Here is a 14,531-nt window from a genome sequence, read left to right as displayed (position 1 = left end):
CTCTAAGCTCTGGGCTGTCTCTGCAGCGAGTTTCAAGTGGAGCTAGCCCTGCCAGCTATACATCAGTGCTGAGATATATTCCTTGTTCTGTAGAACTTAAAAGGAAACTTGACCTTCATGTCCGTGATTTCCTGTGCATGCACTTGATCCATCACAGCCTGGAACAGGTACTGCCAGAACATTTACACTTGAGGTAATTGATGTGAGGAAAGGGAGTTTCACCAGCCTTGCGATAAAGTCAGAATCTGCTGCTGGTGCTGCTATTGCTTATGGTAGGAGTTCAACATATAATTGTTAAGAAATCCTTGTTTATTGCACAGTAATTCTAATGTGTATGTGGTGATGGTCTGAAAATCTTTGAATGCCTATTAAGAGTTCTGATTCCCAAGATTTAGGAGAGATGTCTTAGAAGCTGGAAGAATTGCCATTTGGCAAACTGAACTTAGATTTCAGGGCTTGGATTTCAGCCTACAAGAGACATTTTCTTTAATGAATTGAAGGTAAATGTATATGGATGAATAAAAGACATAACAGCAAGTAGATGTGTAGGACTGAGAGCAGCTTTCCAGATTAAAAGCACAGTTCGGTATAAGAAAATAAAACAAGAGGTGAGCTATATATGTACAGAGTATCATGGAATATAGGTAAAGAGAGGAGACAATTCAAGTGAATTGTTTGGTTAAATGTTGTGTTTCCCTCATTTCTCTTTACAACAGATGCTTTTGATTCAAAGCACGGATAAGATCCAGAAAATTCCCACAAAGATTCCCACGAGGCCCACAAGAAGAAATAAGAAGAGAAGGAGAGGAGACTGGCTATCAGTCAGTAGTGGGACATGGATGTACAACCCCTCATTTCATCTACTAAGTGGCTTCAACTTCATGGACTCAAAAGAAATAAATTGTCCTTATCCCAGATTTTGTCACAGATTGGATTCCGGCACAGGAAAGGTATAAGACAAATAATTAATAGAATAATTAAAACTCCCTGACTTTGAATGGTCTATAGGGTCACACATATTTTGCACTCCAGCATACACAGAGGAGATTTACACGTTGTCTCTTATCTTACGATCATAGCAAAAAAGGAAGCTATATCCACAGTTGCTGACATTGCCAGTTCAGAGAACTGAGGAACTCCATCTCTTTTTCATCTGAGAAGGACTTAGGACCTGAGAAGGGCTTTAGTTACTCATCTCTACTGTTGCTTTACCCTAGGCTCCAGTTCACATCCTCTCCAATTTAGTTATAGCTGGGAAATAACTCGTGCTGCAGAGGCTGTTAGTCTTTTTCATGAAAATAACACACCATGAGATCTCTGTTGATTTTTAAATAGCAAATTTAATGTATACCATGCCATAATCTGCAATCTGCTGGTTGATCATCAGGACTAGCTGACCTGCTTAGGAACAGTATATTATTTCCAGAGATCCAGCTTTAAGGAAGCCATTAAATTTGGTTAGAATTCAGGCTGCCTTTTGTCCAAAGTCAGACTATAGAAAAAGTGTTCCTTTGTTGTTATCTGACAGCTAGAGAGGAAGAGTTTGCTAATAATTGTTAATCACTGCCATAATCTTGCTTTGCAGAGCACAGTAAGATACTCTTTTCTATGAAGAGCTTGCTGCCTGAGAAGTAGGAATTTTAATGTATTGCAATTGTTCTTGGTTGCATAATTTAAGATTTTGTCTGGCTTATGTCCATGGGGCATTCAAAGATCAACAGTGCAGATCCTGAAATCCTGTTTGCTGTAGATGAAGAAGAAGCTGTTAAGCAGGGCTAGTGTTCTTACAGTGTAATTTTAGGAGCAGAACGTACTATCTTAGCAGGGCAGCATACTGTACAGGATAGCTGCTTTGTGACGTTAAATATTCCCACCCCTAATGTTTTCCTATCAGTGGAGATCCTGTAGAAGATTTCTAGCTCCTGAAAGAGCAGAGTGCAACCTTTTCCTTAGTTGCACCCACTTCTACACCCAATTAGTTGTGTAAGAGAACAGCATTATCTGTACTGGATTTTGTATTTTGTTTGATGGACAAATATTTGCAAGTCCTGTTGTGAGGTAAATGGATAATACAGAAGTTTAATTGCTTAAACCTTTCATTTATTAAAGTCCCATGTAGCTTTTTGGCCTATAAATAATTAAATGTGGTGTTTTTTCCACACTTCTGGCTAAACTGGCAGGAAGCGGCAAGAGCAGGGCTGCCTCATGGGAGTAAATGAGCCAGGAGCCAAAGGGGACGGCAGCTCAGGCAGTGCCCTCACTGACCAGGATGCAGTCCTGCAACATCTAAGCACTGCAGACAGAGCAGGGTGCTGCTAACAGTGTCCACAGACAGACTTGGACAGGATGAGGTGATGAACCATGTCTAGGGTCCAGCTGGGGACTGCAGCCATGAGCAGCAGGAGATGGAGCCAGAAACAAGACTGGAGACAAGGCCACAACATAGGTCTAAGAGCCACATCCAGGAGACAGAACTGGAGACAAGGCAATAATACAGGGCTGAGAGGTCTATCCAGGAGAGAGGTCCACTTGTAGAACTTGAGACAGGTACACCTACAACACAGCTAAAGCAAAGACTGGATGCCCAGGCCTGAGTGCCCTGTGAGTGGAAACCCCAGATGAGGCTGATCAGGGCAATCAAGGCCAGTTGGTGCGCTCATGGCCCCAACATAGACATAGCCAGAAAAAATGGTAAAGCAAAATCATAATCAGAATTTCTCTCAAGTTTCTTAACATCAAGTGTTCAATACAGATGCATGTGCCTCACACATGGATAGTAGGTACATCAGCCCGAAAAATATTTGCTTGAAGTAATTCTTATGATTAGCAACTTAATATTTTGTAATTTTTACTGTAGATTATGTGACCACCTTGGGGAAACTTGTGGCTTCTCGGTATGCAGATGGTCTATTTCCTCAATATAAGAGAGCACAAGATGGCAGTGTGTATAACGTAAGTGTGACTGACTTGTGGTAACTTCCCCGTGCACTTAATAAGTTATTATCACTGTAGCAGAGTGATGCGACTAACTTGTCTCCCTGTGGCATGAAATACTTACGTTCTTTGTGTGAGAACTTTATCTGTTGATATTTTATTTTCTGTTTTGTCAAACTGTTGGTGATAACAATCAGTGGTAGAGAAGCTAGATAACTTTCTTTTTTTCCTTGCAAAGCATTATACTTGTGCCTTGGTGCAGCATTGCAGTAAATCTTTCCCAGCAAGACTGCAGTTTCTAAGCAACACTTACCCTGTCTTGAAAGAGGGAACACTTAAAAAGAAGATGCTCAGCCGAGTTAAAAAAAATAAAATCATAGTCAATAAAACGAATGGGGATGCTGAAATAAGAAGACATAATATGCTGTCATTGCCGATGCGAAGCACTGCTTTGCTTAGTGCCAGCAGGTCACAAAAGGCTCAGCCTACTCTATAGAGACAGCTAGCTGGATCTCTGCCCAGGCTCATGTTCTAAGGAATGTCTTAGCAACAGCTGCTGGCGGCCCCATTGTTAAGAGGATGGATTCTGATTGAAGAGATATGCATGTGAGTGAGGAGGGGAGAGATTGAATTCATAAACAATTTTACAAAAGCAAATGGCTTGTCATTTTTTTTTTTTCTGATAACTAGAGTCACTTCTGAGGCACAAGACTTAAAAATGGGAAAAGAACCATTTCAGGGGGGCTTTTCCCCTAATTTTTTCCCCCATCAATTCCATATGAGATATCTACATAATATTTTTTAATCTTAGGACATGTTGAGAGCAGTAGGAAAGACATTTCTGGTAGCATTAAGGTAGCAATGCCACTATACAAGATCTGGTGAGATCTCATTTCAGATATTGTGTACAGTTACCAGAGGTTGAGAAGAAGGAATTCAAACCGGAACAAGTACTGGAAAGAGCTAGTAGGATGAACTGCAGTGGAGTGCTGATCTTATAAGAGGGCTTGGTTGATGCTGACGTGTGTAAGGCTGAAGGAGACTGACAAAGGGTAGCATTATTGCCCTTGAATGCATACAGAAAGGCAAATTACAGGGATAGGGAAAAACTAGTTTTCTATGCTAAAAGGCATGCTAGCCCAAGAATAAATGGGTATGAACTGCTATGAATAAATTCAGGCTGGGCAGTCAGAAGTTTTCTAGCCCTCAGAGAAATGGCAATCTGGACTGGCCAACTACAAGTGAAGGAGTGGTGCACGAAAACCGCTGTATTTTAAGATGGAGTTTGATCGGTGTGGTGCAATAAACTTATTTGTAGAAGTCTGGCTGTCATAGGAGGAAACTGGATTTTCTAACTGCTCCTTCCCAAGCCTACATTCCTTTGGCAGACAGCCTGAGACTGTATCTGGGAGGCACATTACAGGGCCCTAGCTGACATTAAAGAACAGAGAAAAATAAAAATGAGAGGAAGAAGTGTGCAGACTGGCACACGAAATATATTCTCCCTGAGAAATGTTCTTGTTTAAAAATATTTATATCTCCAAGGTTTTGTACTTAGTCCTGGAAAAGCAGTTGGAAGTAGAAGGTAGCTGGTAAATCAGCTTACATGGGTCAGAGATATTGGGGGAATGTTTTTACTGGAACCTGTGGAGAATTTTTAAACCCACAAATCATTTTGCATGGTGAACGTGTACACATATATTCGTAGGGAGAGTCGACTGTTTTTCATTTGAATACTGAATCTACATTTTTCTTATTTTACTGATACGGTATGGGAAGTTTTGGTTGTTGATTGCAGTTGCCTGATCTAAATTTCCCTAAGGACCTACCCACAAATAGTTAAGCTGTACTGCTGGGCATTGTTAATGAAATAATAGTACAAACAGGAAATATTTCGCATTTTCTTTTCAAATGCTGAAGACAAGATGGAGATTGAAGTGCCCCAGAACCAAACATTATGCTCCCTTGTATTGCTGTACAAAATTTTAAGAGCCAGTCAGAATTCTAGTCTAAGAAGGTACAAAGTTTCTGTGTCCTTGTTTGTTCACCCATCTGCTCTGCAGCCCTTTCTACATTCTAGCCTGTGTTCAGCTCATTATAATTGCTCCAGTCTTGAGACAGACAAGTCAGACAACCCACTGGCACTGTCCCATGCTCGTATAAAAAGATTATGAAAAGCAATTAGGGCAAAATGCAGTGTGTTTTCTATTATAGCTTAGATGCATTTGTCAAGTATTTTCTCCTGAAATAGTGGGAGAAAAATGGGCTGTTTTCACTGCTACCTTGGCTGGCATATCTGGCACTTGCAAACCAGCTATTGCAGCTGTGCTAAGCTTGGGGCTGCATTTGTATTATTTGTTTTCATGTTCAATTTCTTTCTCTCCCTTATTTAAATAAAGCTAACAGCCAAAAAAGAACTGATTCTTCATTTTGTGGATTGTCTAATGGGAGCTATTGAGCTATATAAGCAGCGAATGGACTGGTTAACCAGTGAGAGCCGTCAGATATTTGGAGTGATTCAAGAACAGTGCATTGTCATTGTTTTGGATTTTGGCACTGTGGCTCCAACTGAATTTGATTTATGTCGGGATGCACTTGCTATGGTTCTTCTGGAACAGGTGACCCAAATTGCCAAATTCAACCTCATTCGGTAAGCAGAAAGAATCATAGAATCATAGAATGGTTTGGGTTGGAAGGGATACTTAAAGGTCATCTAGTTCAACGCCCCTGCAAGGAGCAGGGACATCTCCAACTAGATCAGCCCCCTCCAACCTGGCCTTGAATATTTCCAGGCATGGGGCATCTACCACCTCTCCGGGCAACCTGTTCCTGTGTTTCACCACCCTCACTGTAAAAAATTTCTTCCTTATATATAGTCTGAATCTACCTTCTTTTAGTTTAAAATCATTACCCCTTGTCCTGTTTCTACAAGCCCTATTGAAAAGTGTGACTTCATTTTTCTTATAAGCCCCCTTTAAGTACTGAAAGGCCATAATAAGCCTTCTGGAGCCTTCTTTTCTCCAGGCTAAACAAAGAAGTCCATGTCTGCCCATTGCTGGAGAATAAAAAGGAGTCTCATATCATATAGACATGTGTTTGGATAATATGCTTTCTGTAGTGGAAATTGTCCAGATTCATGTCATGGTAGTATCTATAGATTTTCCAGCAAGTTTCACCCACAGTCATGCCAAACTTGCTACTTCCATTTAACAGAAGACCACCATTACCCTGAAGAACAGGTGAAGACTAACAGAACCCAGATACTGATATATGCCTTCTACAAATGTAGCACAGAAAAACAGAAAGATAAGGGGGACTTTGCAATAGCAGTAATGCTCTTCGGGCATCTAAGTATTACAGTGAAACAATGAGGTCCCATCTAACTGCCTAGGCATTTTTGTGTCTTTAGGCATTACTGGTTTCTGCCTTACAGCTAAATGTACACTCCCCCAATGCCATAGACACAGGCATAGTCATTTGTATTTCTATAGATTTCCATGGTCACATAAATCAGTAGCAGAACTAGGAAACAATACTAGATTTCCATAACAAAAGACAAGTGCTTGTTCTCTAACATGAGTAAATGAATTTCAGTTTAGTTACAAATAGAAGAATAGAAGCAGCTATTCAGATTTATATATCTCTGCACAAATTTTCATATATGCTTAAAGGTTTGAACGCATAAGCTTGGGTTTAGATAGATAAATGGAATTTTGTGACCGTGAAAAAAATAAAGCACAAATTAGGTCATATAATTTTAAAATTGTTTCCACAATGATAACTTGCAACTGCACTGTGATTCTTAAAGTTGTTTTACCCAAGCTTTGTCCTGCAGATTTGATTCTGGTGCCCTATCTTAATTCTCTAGCTTGTGATACAACTGATATTTGAAAAGTAGATGATAACTTCCACAGCTTTTGAGAAGCACATAAAACATTTTCTTTGAAAATTATCTGCAAAGGCAAGGCAAAATTGAGGTACAATAATTGTGTTCATCGATTTGTTTGTTTGTGCAGGAGGGAGGCAAAGGACAATACAGAATATAAATTATTATTTTAAAAGAATCTTGGAAAACATACTTGTCTTTTAGATTTGCAGGAAGCTTTTCAAAATAGTGCTTTATGGAATGTCACAGATACTGGAACCAGTTATTTTTTAAATTTACTTTCTGTCTTTTAATGTACAAATGCACAGGCATACATGCTCGTATACTTTGTATTTCTGTATGCCATTAACGCTAAAGCCTTTGTTCAATTAAAATATAAAAAAACTTAGCATCACTTTTTTTTTTTTTTAATGAGTAGATAAAGATCAGCCCTACTACAAAAAAAAAGCTTGTCAGTTAAAATGGTCTGACACAAAGATCATTCAGCAAGTTCTCGACAGTTGTCCTGGAAGCCAAACCTTTTTTTCATGTACATATTTTAAAAACCTGATTGTGTTTTTATGTTAAAGGGAGATGTGAATTAGGAACTGTTTTTAAAGTACTTTATCTCTCTTGACCCTACTTGGAAAACAGTTGTCTCAAAAAAATTATTAAAATTACAGTATTTTTCTAAGGGTTTTATTTTTCCTCTACTTCTTTTATTGCAAGTCTAGATTTAGTGTCTGGGGTTTGTTGTAATTATTGCTTAAGAATATAGAATGGTAACAATAGCAGAGCTCCACTCTTTTGCTCTGTCAGCGTTATTCTCACTATTTCTGATTTATAGTTAATGTCATTTTCAGAGCTGCTCAGGATCTTATGAAGTGGCAACAGAAATCTACTGCTGTGTCTGAGCATACTGTAAAGTCTGCTGTTACGTGGCTCTGGAAGCTGGACCATATGACAGCTGCCAGCCATACCAGCTCTGTTGAAGCCCTGCTGGAAGCCATGAGTGATGAAGCGGTGAGCTCATACATCTTTTCAGAAGCCTCAAGTAAATCCAAGAATATTCAGTGCCAGACTGGCTACTATGACTTGCCCTGATGAATATTCCAAAGATAAATATTAATGATGGCATTTGGAAGGGTTTTTTTTTTTCCCAAGTATAGCTGCATACTATGCTTACTGATGGCCTGTTTATGTAAATATACTGTATTTTGAATGCAGAAACTTGTTTATTTTCTTTTCTAGAGTACACAGAATTCAGTCATTAAGGGAAAGAGAAAATGTCTTCCCTTCCACTTTCTTTGCCATATATGTTTTTCAGGGCTCCAAGTTTATCATAAAATGGCTAGTATGGACATTATTGAAGACAAGGAAACAATTTTTATTTTGTTATGTATCCAAAGTGCTCATGAAAAATTATACTTACAATCCAAAATAATAAGTACGGATATTTATTTAAGCATTGACTCATGGTACGCAGTTTGCAAATCCTTTTTCATCAGTGAGGTTATAGCTAGAGTTTCTTCCAGGACAAAAAGACAAAGCATGCACAGATATTTCTGCAATTAAACTCTATCTGTTTCTAAAAGTACCATATTACTTTATTCATTGTATTAGAGTCACAAGACATAAAACAAATATGTCATCATTTGAGCTAGTCACTTAAAAATAGTGTTGTTAAAGAAATATTTTATCAAATTTGCTTACGATGTTCATTGTTTCCGTTCCCTAGAACTCAAATTTAATGGAAAATTTGGCCTACTGTGTGTGGACTAGAATAATTGGTTTTTAGTGCCATTGAGATCCATCCCTGTGCACAGATCCAGTCCTAACTCCTTTGTAAATCTTATTCTGAGATGTTGTTTGAAGGAGAAGGTAAATTTGGCTTGAGTTTCCTACTGGTTCCCTGTACTGGTGGATTCTCATCCAGATGAATCTTCATGTTTGGAAACTGATATTAAAAAGGAACTGGGTGAGGAACAAATTGTGCGTCTGTGAGATTTTTTTATGACTGCTTTGCCAAATGCCTCCTTCATAAATTTTATTAACATTTTCAGTTTGCGATATGTTACTGATTTCCTCTTCTTGTATGAAGTTTGCTTGTTTAGATGACTGAATAAATTACAATTTTCAAAATACGAAGGACTAAATGGAAAGAGTTTAACCTTTTCCCACTAATCTGTAAGGAACATTTCCTCTGTGGTATGGTGCTGCTGGGTTTGTAGTTAAGTAGAGTGATTTGTCTGTGGTTAGCGATTTTATTTACTTTCTTGGGAGGAGCTGGTTCTTCATCAGCTATGCCCAAGAAATGCCAGCATTTAAAAGTTGCAGAGGCAGGCAGCAAATCCTTTGGAGGAAGTGTGAAAATTGGTAATCCTTACTGAATATCAAGTTTATGAATTATTGGCAGTCTTAGGAGGGAGGTGGAGAAGAAGTGAATTGGAAGGAACACAGAGAAAAGTGGTTGTGCCATATGCATGAATTCCCCCAGGTCAGGATCCTCTTCAGTAAAAGGAATAGGAACAAGGTGTTGTCCAAGGACTTGATCTTAGCTGGGAGAGCTGTGTGTGCTCAGATAGCTTTTTAGCTGGGTGAAACAGAGAAGGAACCTTGTAAAACAGAACTAAAGCCCAGATAGATGCAAGAGTTCTTTCACTTTGTTTCTGTGCACCTTTTTCTAAAGCTAATAAGTAATTTGTTAATCTTGCATTTTAATTAAACGCATTCATTCTTCTCTTTAACCTTAGCATTTGTCTAGCATTAACAGTGATGCCAGGACACCTGGCTGACCACAGATGACCGGCTTGCTCCCAAGCAAGTGTGGTCTGTGTCTATGGGCCCTGCCTCCCGCATGATATCTCGCCCCCTCTACAAGATCCAAGGGAAGCCCAGGGTGGCAAGGGCTTCATTCATTTGGCTGGTCTGGCCTGAGATTGAGTTGCTGCTTGGGAGGGATGTCTTCCAGTGCTGAGGATTAGCCCAAGTGTTTGTGGCAAAAGGTAGAGGAGGGAGAGAGCTTGAAATCCAGAAGTCCGTGTCTGTATCAACATGCTTATGATGCGTAACAGTACAAGGATCCTACAGCTTGGGAGCTTCAAGTACAAACTGGACAAAAGATGTTCATGTCCCAGTCTGTTGACTCAGGGAGCTGAAATACAAGTCAATATCAAAGGCAGTAGTGGTAATGGATGACCACACAGGTGATACTGAATTTGCTTTACTACTGCATGAAATTCTGTGGGTGTGGAAACATTTCCTCAGTGCCATCCCAGACTCAAATAGTTGTCTTCTCTTTTGTGGCTCATGGCTCGGGATTCCTGGTCATATTTGAGTGTATTTTTTCAGTTAGATAGTTATTTATCAGATATTCATCAGTGGATATGTACCATGCCATAGGACTGATATGCTATATTTACTGTCTTAAGCATCATCATGGGATAGCTGTTGTTACATTTGTTTTTAATGATGATGAAAATTCAAGAGGCATACTTATCATGAGGACTGTTAGCATGGATAAGTGCAGATAACATCACATCCCTCATAATGTAATACTCAAGTGATAACTAAAGCACATTTCTTCAGCTTCTCTCTCTTCTTACAATAACATTTTCAGAATATAAGTGTGTGTGGTCATAATAAACCTGCTTAGCTCCCTCTGCCTGAAAATACAAATTATCTGTAAATACCAGCAGTAGCATACAAAGAATGATGCATCTTTTCTATCCTCAAAATATATGCTGCCAGTAAAAGTATGTTTGATATAAATGTTCCTACTGATTTTCAGCCCTGGCAAGACACCAGCATAGCATCTCACAAGTGGAATGTAGCAGAGAGCCTTGTCCTGGCTAATAATATAGTTGTGCTTCCTTACACTTCTCTTCACTTGCAGTTAACTTCTGTTTTAAGGGGCTTGCATTGGGCAGAATGAGACCCAGGGACTGTGGGCCAGGTTCTCTTCTCACTTCAGGAAATTTTGTGTGGACTTCATTTGAGGTACTGGTGTAAATGAGAGGAAGAACCAAATACATGAAAATCTTATAGCCCAAGTAATGCATTGGTTCTACCAAATTTTCCTACTAGTACCCAGAACAGAACAGGGCTTGAGTAACTACCAGACATCTATGTAAAACAACCTCTTCCAATTCCCTTTTTTTTTTTTTTTTGTTTACTGACAGGTTGAAGCTGTTTATTACTTTGTGGTGGGTGATATTCCAGTGGACACAAAGCAACTACTCCTGGAGAAGGTTTCTCATGGCCCCTGTTCAGTCAACACTGTATCTTTCAATGCTAGGGAAGATGAAACTATTATTTTTCTGAAAGAGTTGAGCCACTTGGCCTCTGGCAGGTATGACAACGAAGAAGCACAGTAATGATTTGAGTACTTGTAAAGTGTTTTGCTGTTAGGAATGGTATCTGAATATATTTGGATATAGTCCCTGTTATACTCATGAGGAAAATTAAGCAAAGTTCCGTAAGCGATCTGGGGAAACTGGGGAAATAGTCTAAGAGATATGACTAAAATGCAGGACCTACTTGAACAGACCAGCATTTCTCCGCATATGTGCTCACTGGCTTGCAGAAAGGCCATTCCTTTTTTATATCCTAAATTGTCTGCTATCTGCTCCTCTTCTGACGTTTAACAAACTGTTCAGGGGAAAGAGTCACAACAAACAGAAACAGGTTTTTATTGTACTGCTTTGTACTCTGGTAATATCCATAGGGACCAGCAAAGGATCTAGAGTTTTGTTGGACCAAGAGCCATACAGATATGTACTGAAAAGGCAATGCCTGTCCTAAATGGGCAATTCCTGGAACAACAGAAAATTGATGTGGTGTTATCCATCAGGTCTGGTGGTGTGGAAATGCGGTTCTATACCATGCTGTCTAGTATCTATTTGGTATGGTTGGTGGAAACCGATGCATTCCACATGGCTTGTTGGCTACTTTATCCTGGGAATCAGCCATGTGGTAAGAATCAGTCTTCAGCAAAAAGGGTTAACAAAACTTTAATCTTGATTCTGATATAAAAATAAAGAAAACAAAAGAACAAACAAATACCAAACTCATGCTGCACAGCAGAAGGGCAGTAGGAGTCAGTAGGTGTTTGTCCGCTTAACAGAAGTCACTGTACAGTTACAGAGCTGTGAAATGGCTGCTGGTTCTTTCTGTTTCACTGTTGTTTGTGCCAGAGTGGGAAGACCTCCAACAGCAGAAATCTCCCAAATGACAGCAGAGCAATTGGTAAGATGGCAGCTGCTTAGCTCTTTTATAGCCATCTGTGTTTAGAAGTAGCTTTTAAGAGATGGAGCGCCTGCCAAAAAACAAGACTGTGGGAAAGTGTTACGTTTGCTCTGGTCTGATGTGTGTCTAAAATGATTGTGGTCATTTAGAACCGTGGTACCTCCATGATACCCGGTTCATTGCCAGGTGTTTTCTTTTGGCAGTGTTTTTACCTCCTTTATAAAATGAAAGTGAATGTGTCTTGTATAGTAGAGAAAGAGGCAAGAAGGATTGTGGTAGGGAGCTGAGAGGATCTGTTTTTTTTTGATGTGATCCCCACTATCTTCCTTTTACACGAGTCTAGCTTTGGTGCAGAGACTTATTGGGACAATTAATATCTTGCTGGTGGGTATTTGCCCAATAACTCTCTGTAAGTTTGCCAGCTTTCACAATGGAATGGCCATGGCTTTTCATGGTTTGAGCCTGTTTCTAGTGTAGTTCTGTTTTAGAAATGCGTCTTTCTCCTGCACTGAGAGCTTTTCTGTTTTGACAACAAGGGTAAATTATGTCTGCTTGACTTCCTGATTTGTATGTCGATGATGAAATATATGTTCCTGTTGGGCTTTCAACTGGGAGGATAATCTGATAAAAAGGTGTTAGTGTCATCTCAGACATCTCAAATGACATGCTTGCTGAACATGTTAAAAGCATTAATTAAAAATAGATTTCCAGGAGATTGAAGAGGAAGGTGCCTCAGAGTAGGTGATACCAAAATGAAAGGAGGTTCTTAATGAGAAGACTTCAGAATGTACATAAATGTATATAAAAGGTTTGATAACATTCATAGTGGTGTTGTAGTTGAAGGTTTGGAGATATTTAATAGATAAGCAAGTAATTCCAAAGTTGTACAGCACTATGATCTTGCATGTGTAATACACATCTTGTTAAAATTAGGAAAGTATTTATGTAGTTTATGTACTGGTGAAAACTCATTTTGTGTTACAGATTCCATGCTTTTGCTGAGGAGAATGACTACAGAGATGCTACTGGACCTGCACTAAAATGTGAAGAGGATGGAAAAGGTCTAATTGCCCTGAATTCCAGAAAAGTGAAAGGGCGAATGCCACTAGGTACACAATGTAAAAACCAAGATGATACTGATTTTTGTTAGTGAAGTTTCAGAATAAAAATGTAATATAGGAACTTGCTAAATGTAAAATCAAAAGAAGACTTCTGTAGGCATGGGTAGGGTGAGGACAGAACTGGTCAAATGGAAATTCTGTGGGTGGGAAGGAGAGGGAAAGGAAAAGAGAGAAGTGAAGAGAGCAGAGAATGTGCATGTGAGAATGAAAGAGAAATTTAAAAAGGGAAAAGAAGATTTATTTCGGGAGATGAAGAATAGTACTGGTGTGCTTGTGCTAGTGACCTTGTGGAAATGTATAGAGAAATGGCAGAAAGGAGGAGGAATAGTACAGAAGACCATCTGATACAACAGCTTCATCAATACAGGCCAAGTTCATATGTAATGTAAGGGGATTAAATCCACATGAGGTTGACTATTTCTCTCAAGATCTGAATTTGCCATGAAGATAGGCAATGAGCACAGTAAAATAACCAGAGAGAAGAAGGTGCAAAGGGAGGAGGGTGAATTGGTGAAAAAAAAAAACCCAGGAGGAAACAAATAACAGAAAGAAACAGTTTTACTGGGGGATGGAGCTGGGCAGAAAGCTCTCTGTGTGTTTCTCATTAGTCACAGTGCTACTTCCTCTGGGATAAGTCAGCCTTACTGTTCAGTGGGACTGGATTGGGGTCTCTGCCAGTTTGGGAGGAGAACAGCTTGTGGTGTGAAGTGAGGCTGTGTATGTCAAGTCTGGTATAGCAGGACATTAAATTGAAAAATGATTTATTTCAAAGATCGGGACACATAAGACTTCTTATTCTAATGGCTCATATCCCCATTATGCTGCCCCAAAGGTAGAAGGGTGTTACTCTTCTTACTGCTAGCAAATGTATAGCAGAAGGTGGATTTAGTGACTCACCTGAAGTCGTTTGTCAGTCTTGGCTAACTGGCCCATATTTCCTGGGTTGTAGTCTAGTTCCTTGTATACTAACACTTTCTCTGACTTGGACCGTGATTATAACAGTACAAGAGAACCATAGTGGGGTGCCAGAAATAAGAGAGTGAGGTGTCACCTGTTGTTTTTTGCTTTGTGAAGGGACACTCAAGCCTCACCCACACAGGGTTTAGAAATCAACAGCAGACTATGCTTTAAAACCCTGTCTCTTGTTTTGTACTAATTCAGAGCAGTATAATGATCGCCTTCAGTCTGCTATAAGTACTTCCTTGCTGGACCCCATTTGGGAGTGTTCGTGGGGGGAGCTGGCTTCCTCTTCCCCCAGGCAGTCAGCCTATTTCAATAGATTGGCCTAGAGCTCCTGTATGACTGAAATTACTTCCTCACCACTGTTTCTAAAGCTGAAATCTGAATAGCTTTAATCGCTCAAA

General features: G+C 39.5%; 1 protein-coding gene across 1 annotated transcript in view; it reads left to right on the top strand.

The window, feature by feature from the left end:
- Positions 1–830: 830 nt before the first annotated feature.
- The window catches only part of VWA3B (von Willebrand factor A domain containing 3B), a 62,265-nt gene continuing 48,564 nt past the window's right edge, over positions 831–14,531 (top strand). The window contains exons 1-6 of the mRNA XM_086754572.1: positions 831–950; positions 2,858–2,952; positions 5,334–5,584; positions 7,663–7,822; positions 10,981–11,150; positions 13,031–13,155. Of these exons, the coding sequence (XP_086610698.1) occupies positions 836–950; positions 2,858–2,952; positions 5,334–5,584; positions 7,663–7,822; positions 10,981–11,150; positions 13,031–13,155 (916 nt within the window). The 5' untranslated portion in view covers positions 831–835. The remainder of the gene's footprint in view (positions 951–2,857; positions 2,953–5,333; positions 5,585–7,662; positions 7,823–10,980; positions 11,151–13,030; positions 13,156–14,531) is intronic.

Source organism: Chlamydotis macqueenii, chromosome 1 (assembly GCF_036417535.1).
Source record: "Chlamydotis macqueenii isolate bChlMac1 chromosome 1, bChlMac1.mat, whole genome shotgun sequence".
NCBI lineage: Eukaryota > Metazoa > Chordata > Aves > Otidiformes > Otididae > Chlamydotis > Chlamydotis macqueenii.
The sequence above is the reverse complement of the archived record's forward strand: the minus strand, read 5'-3'. Positions and strand labels throughout refer to the sequence as shown.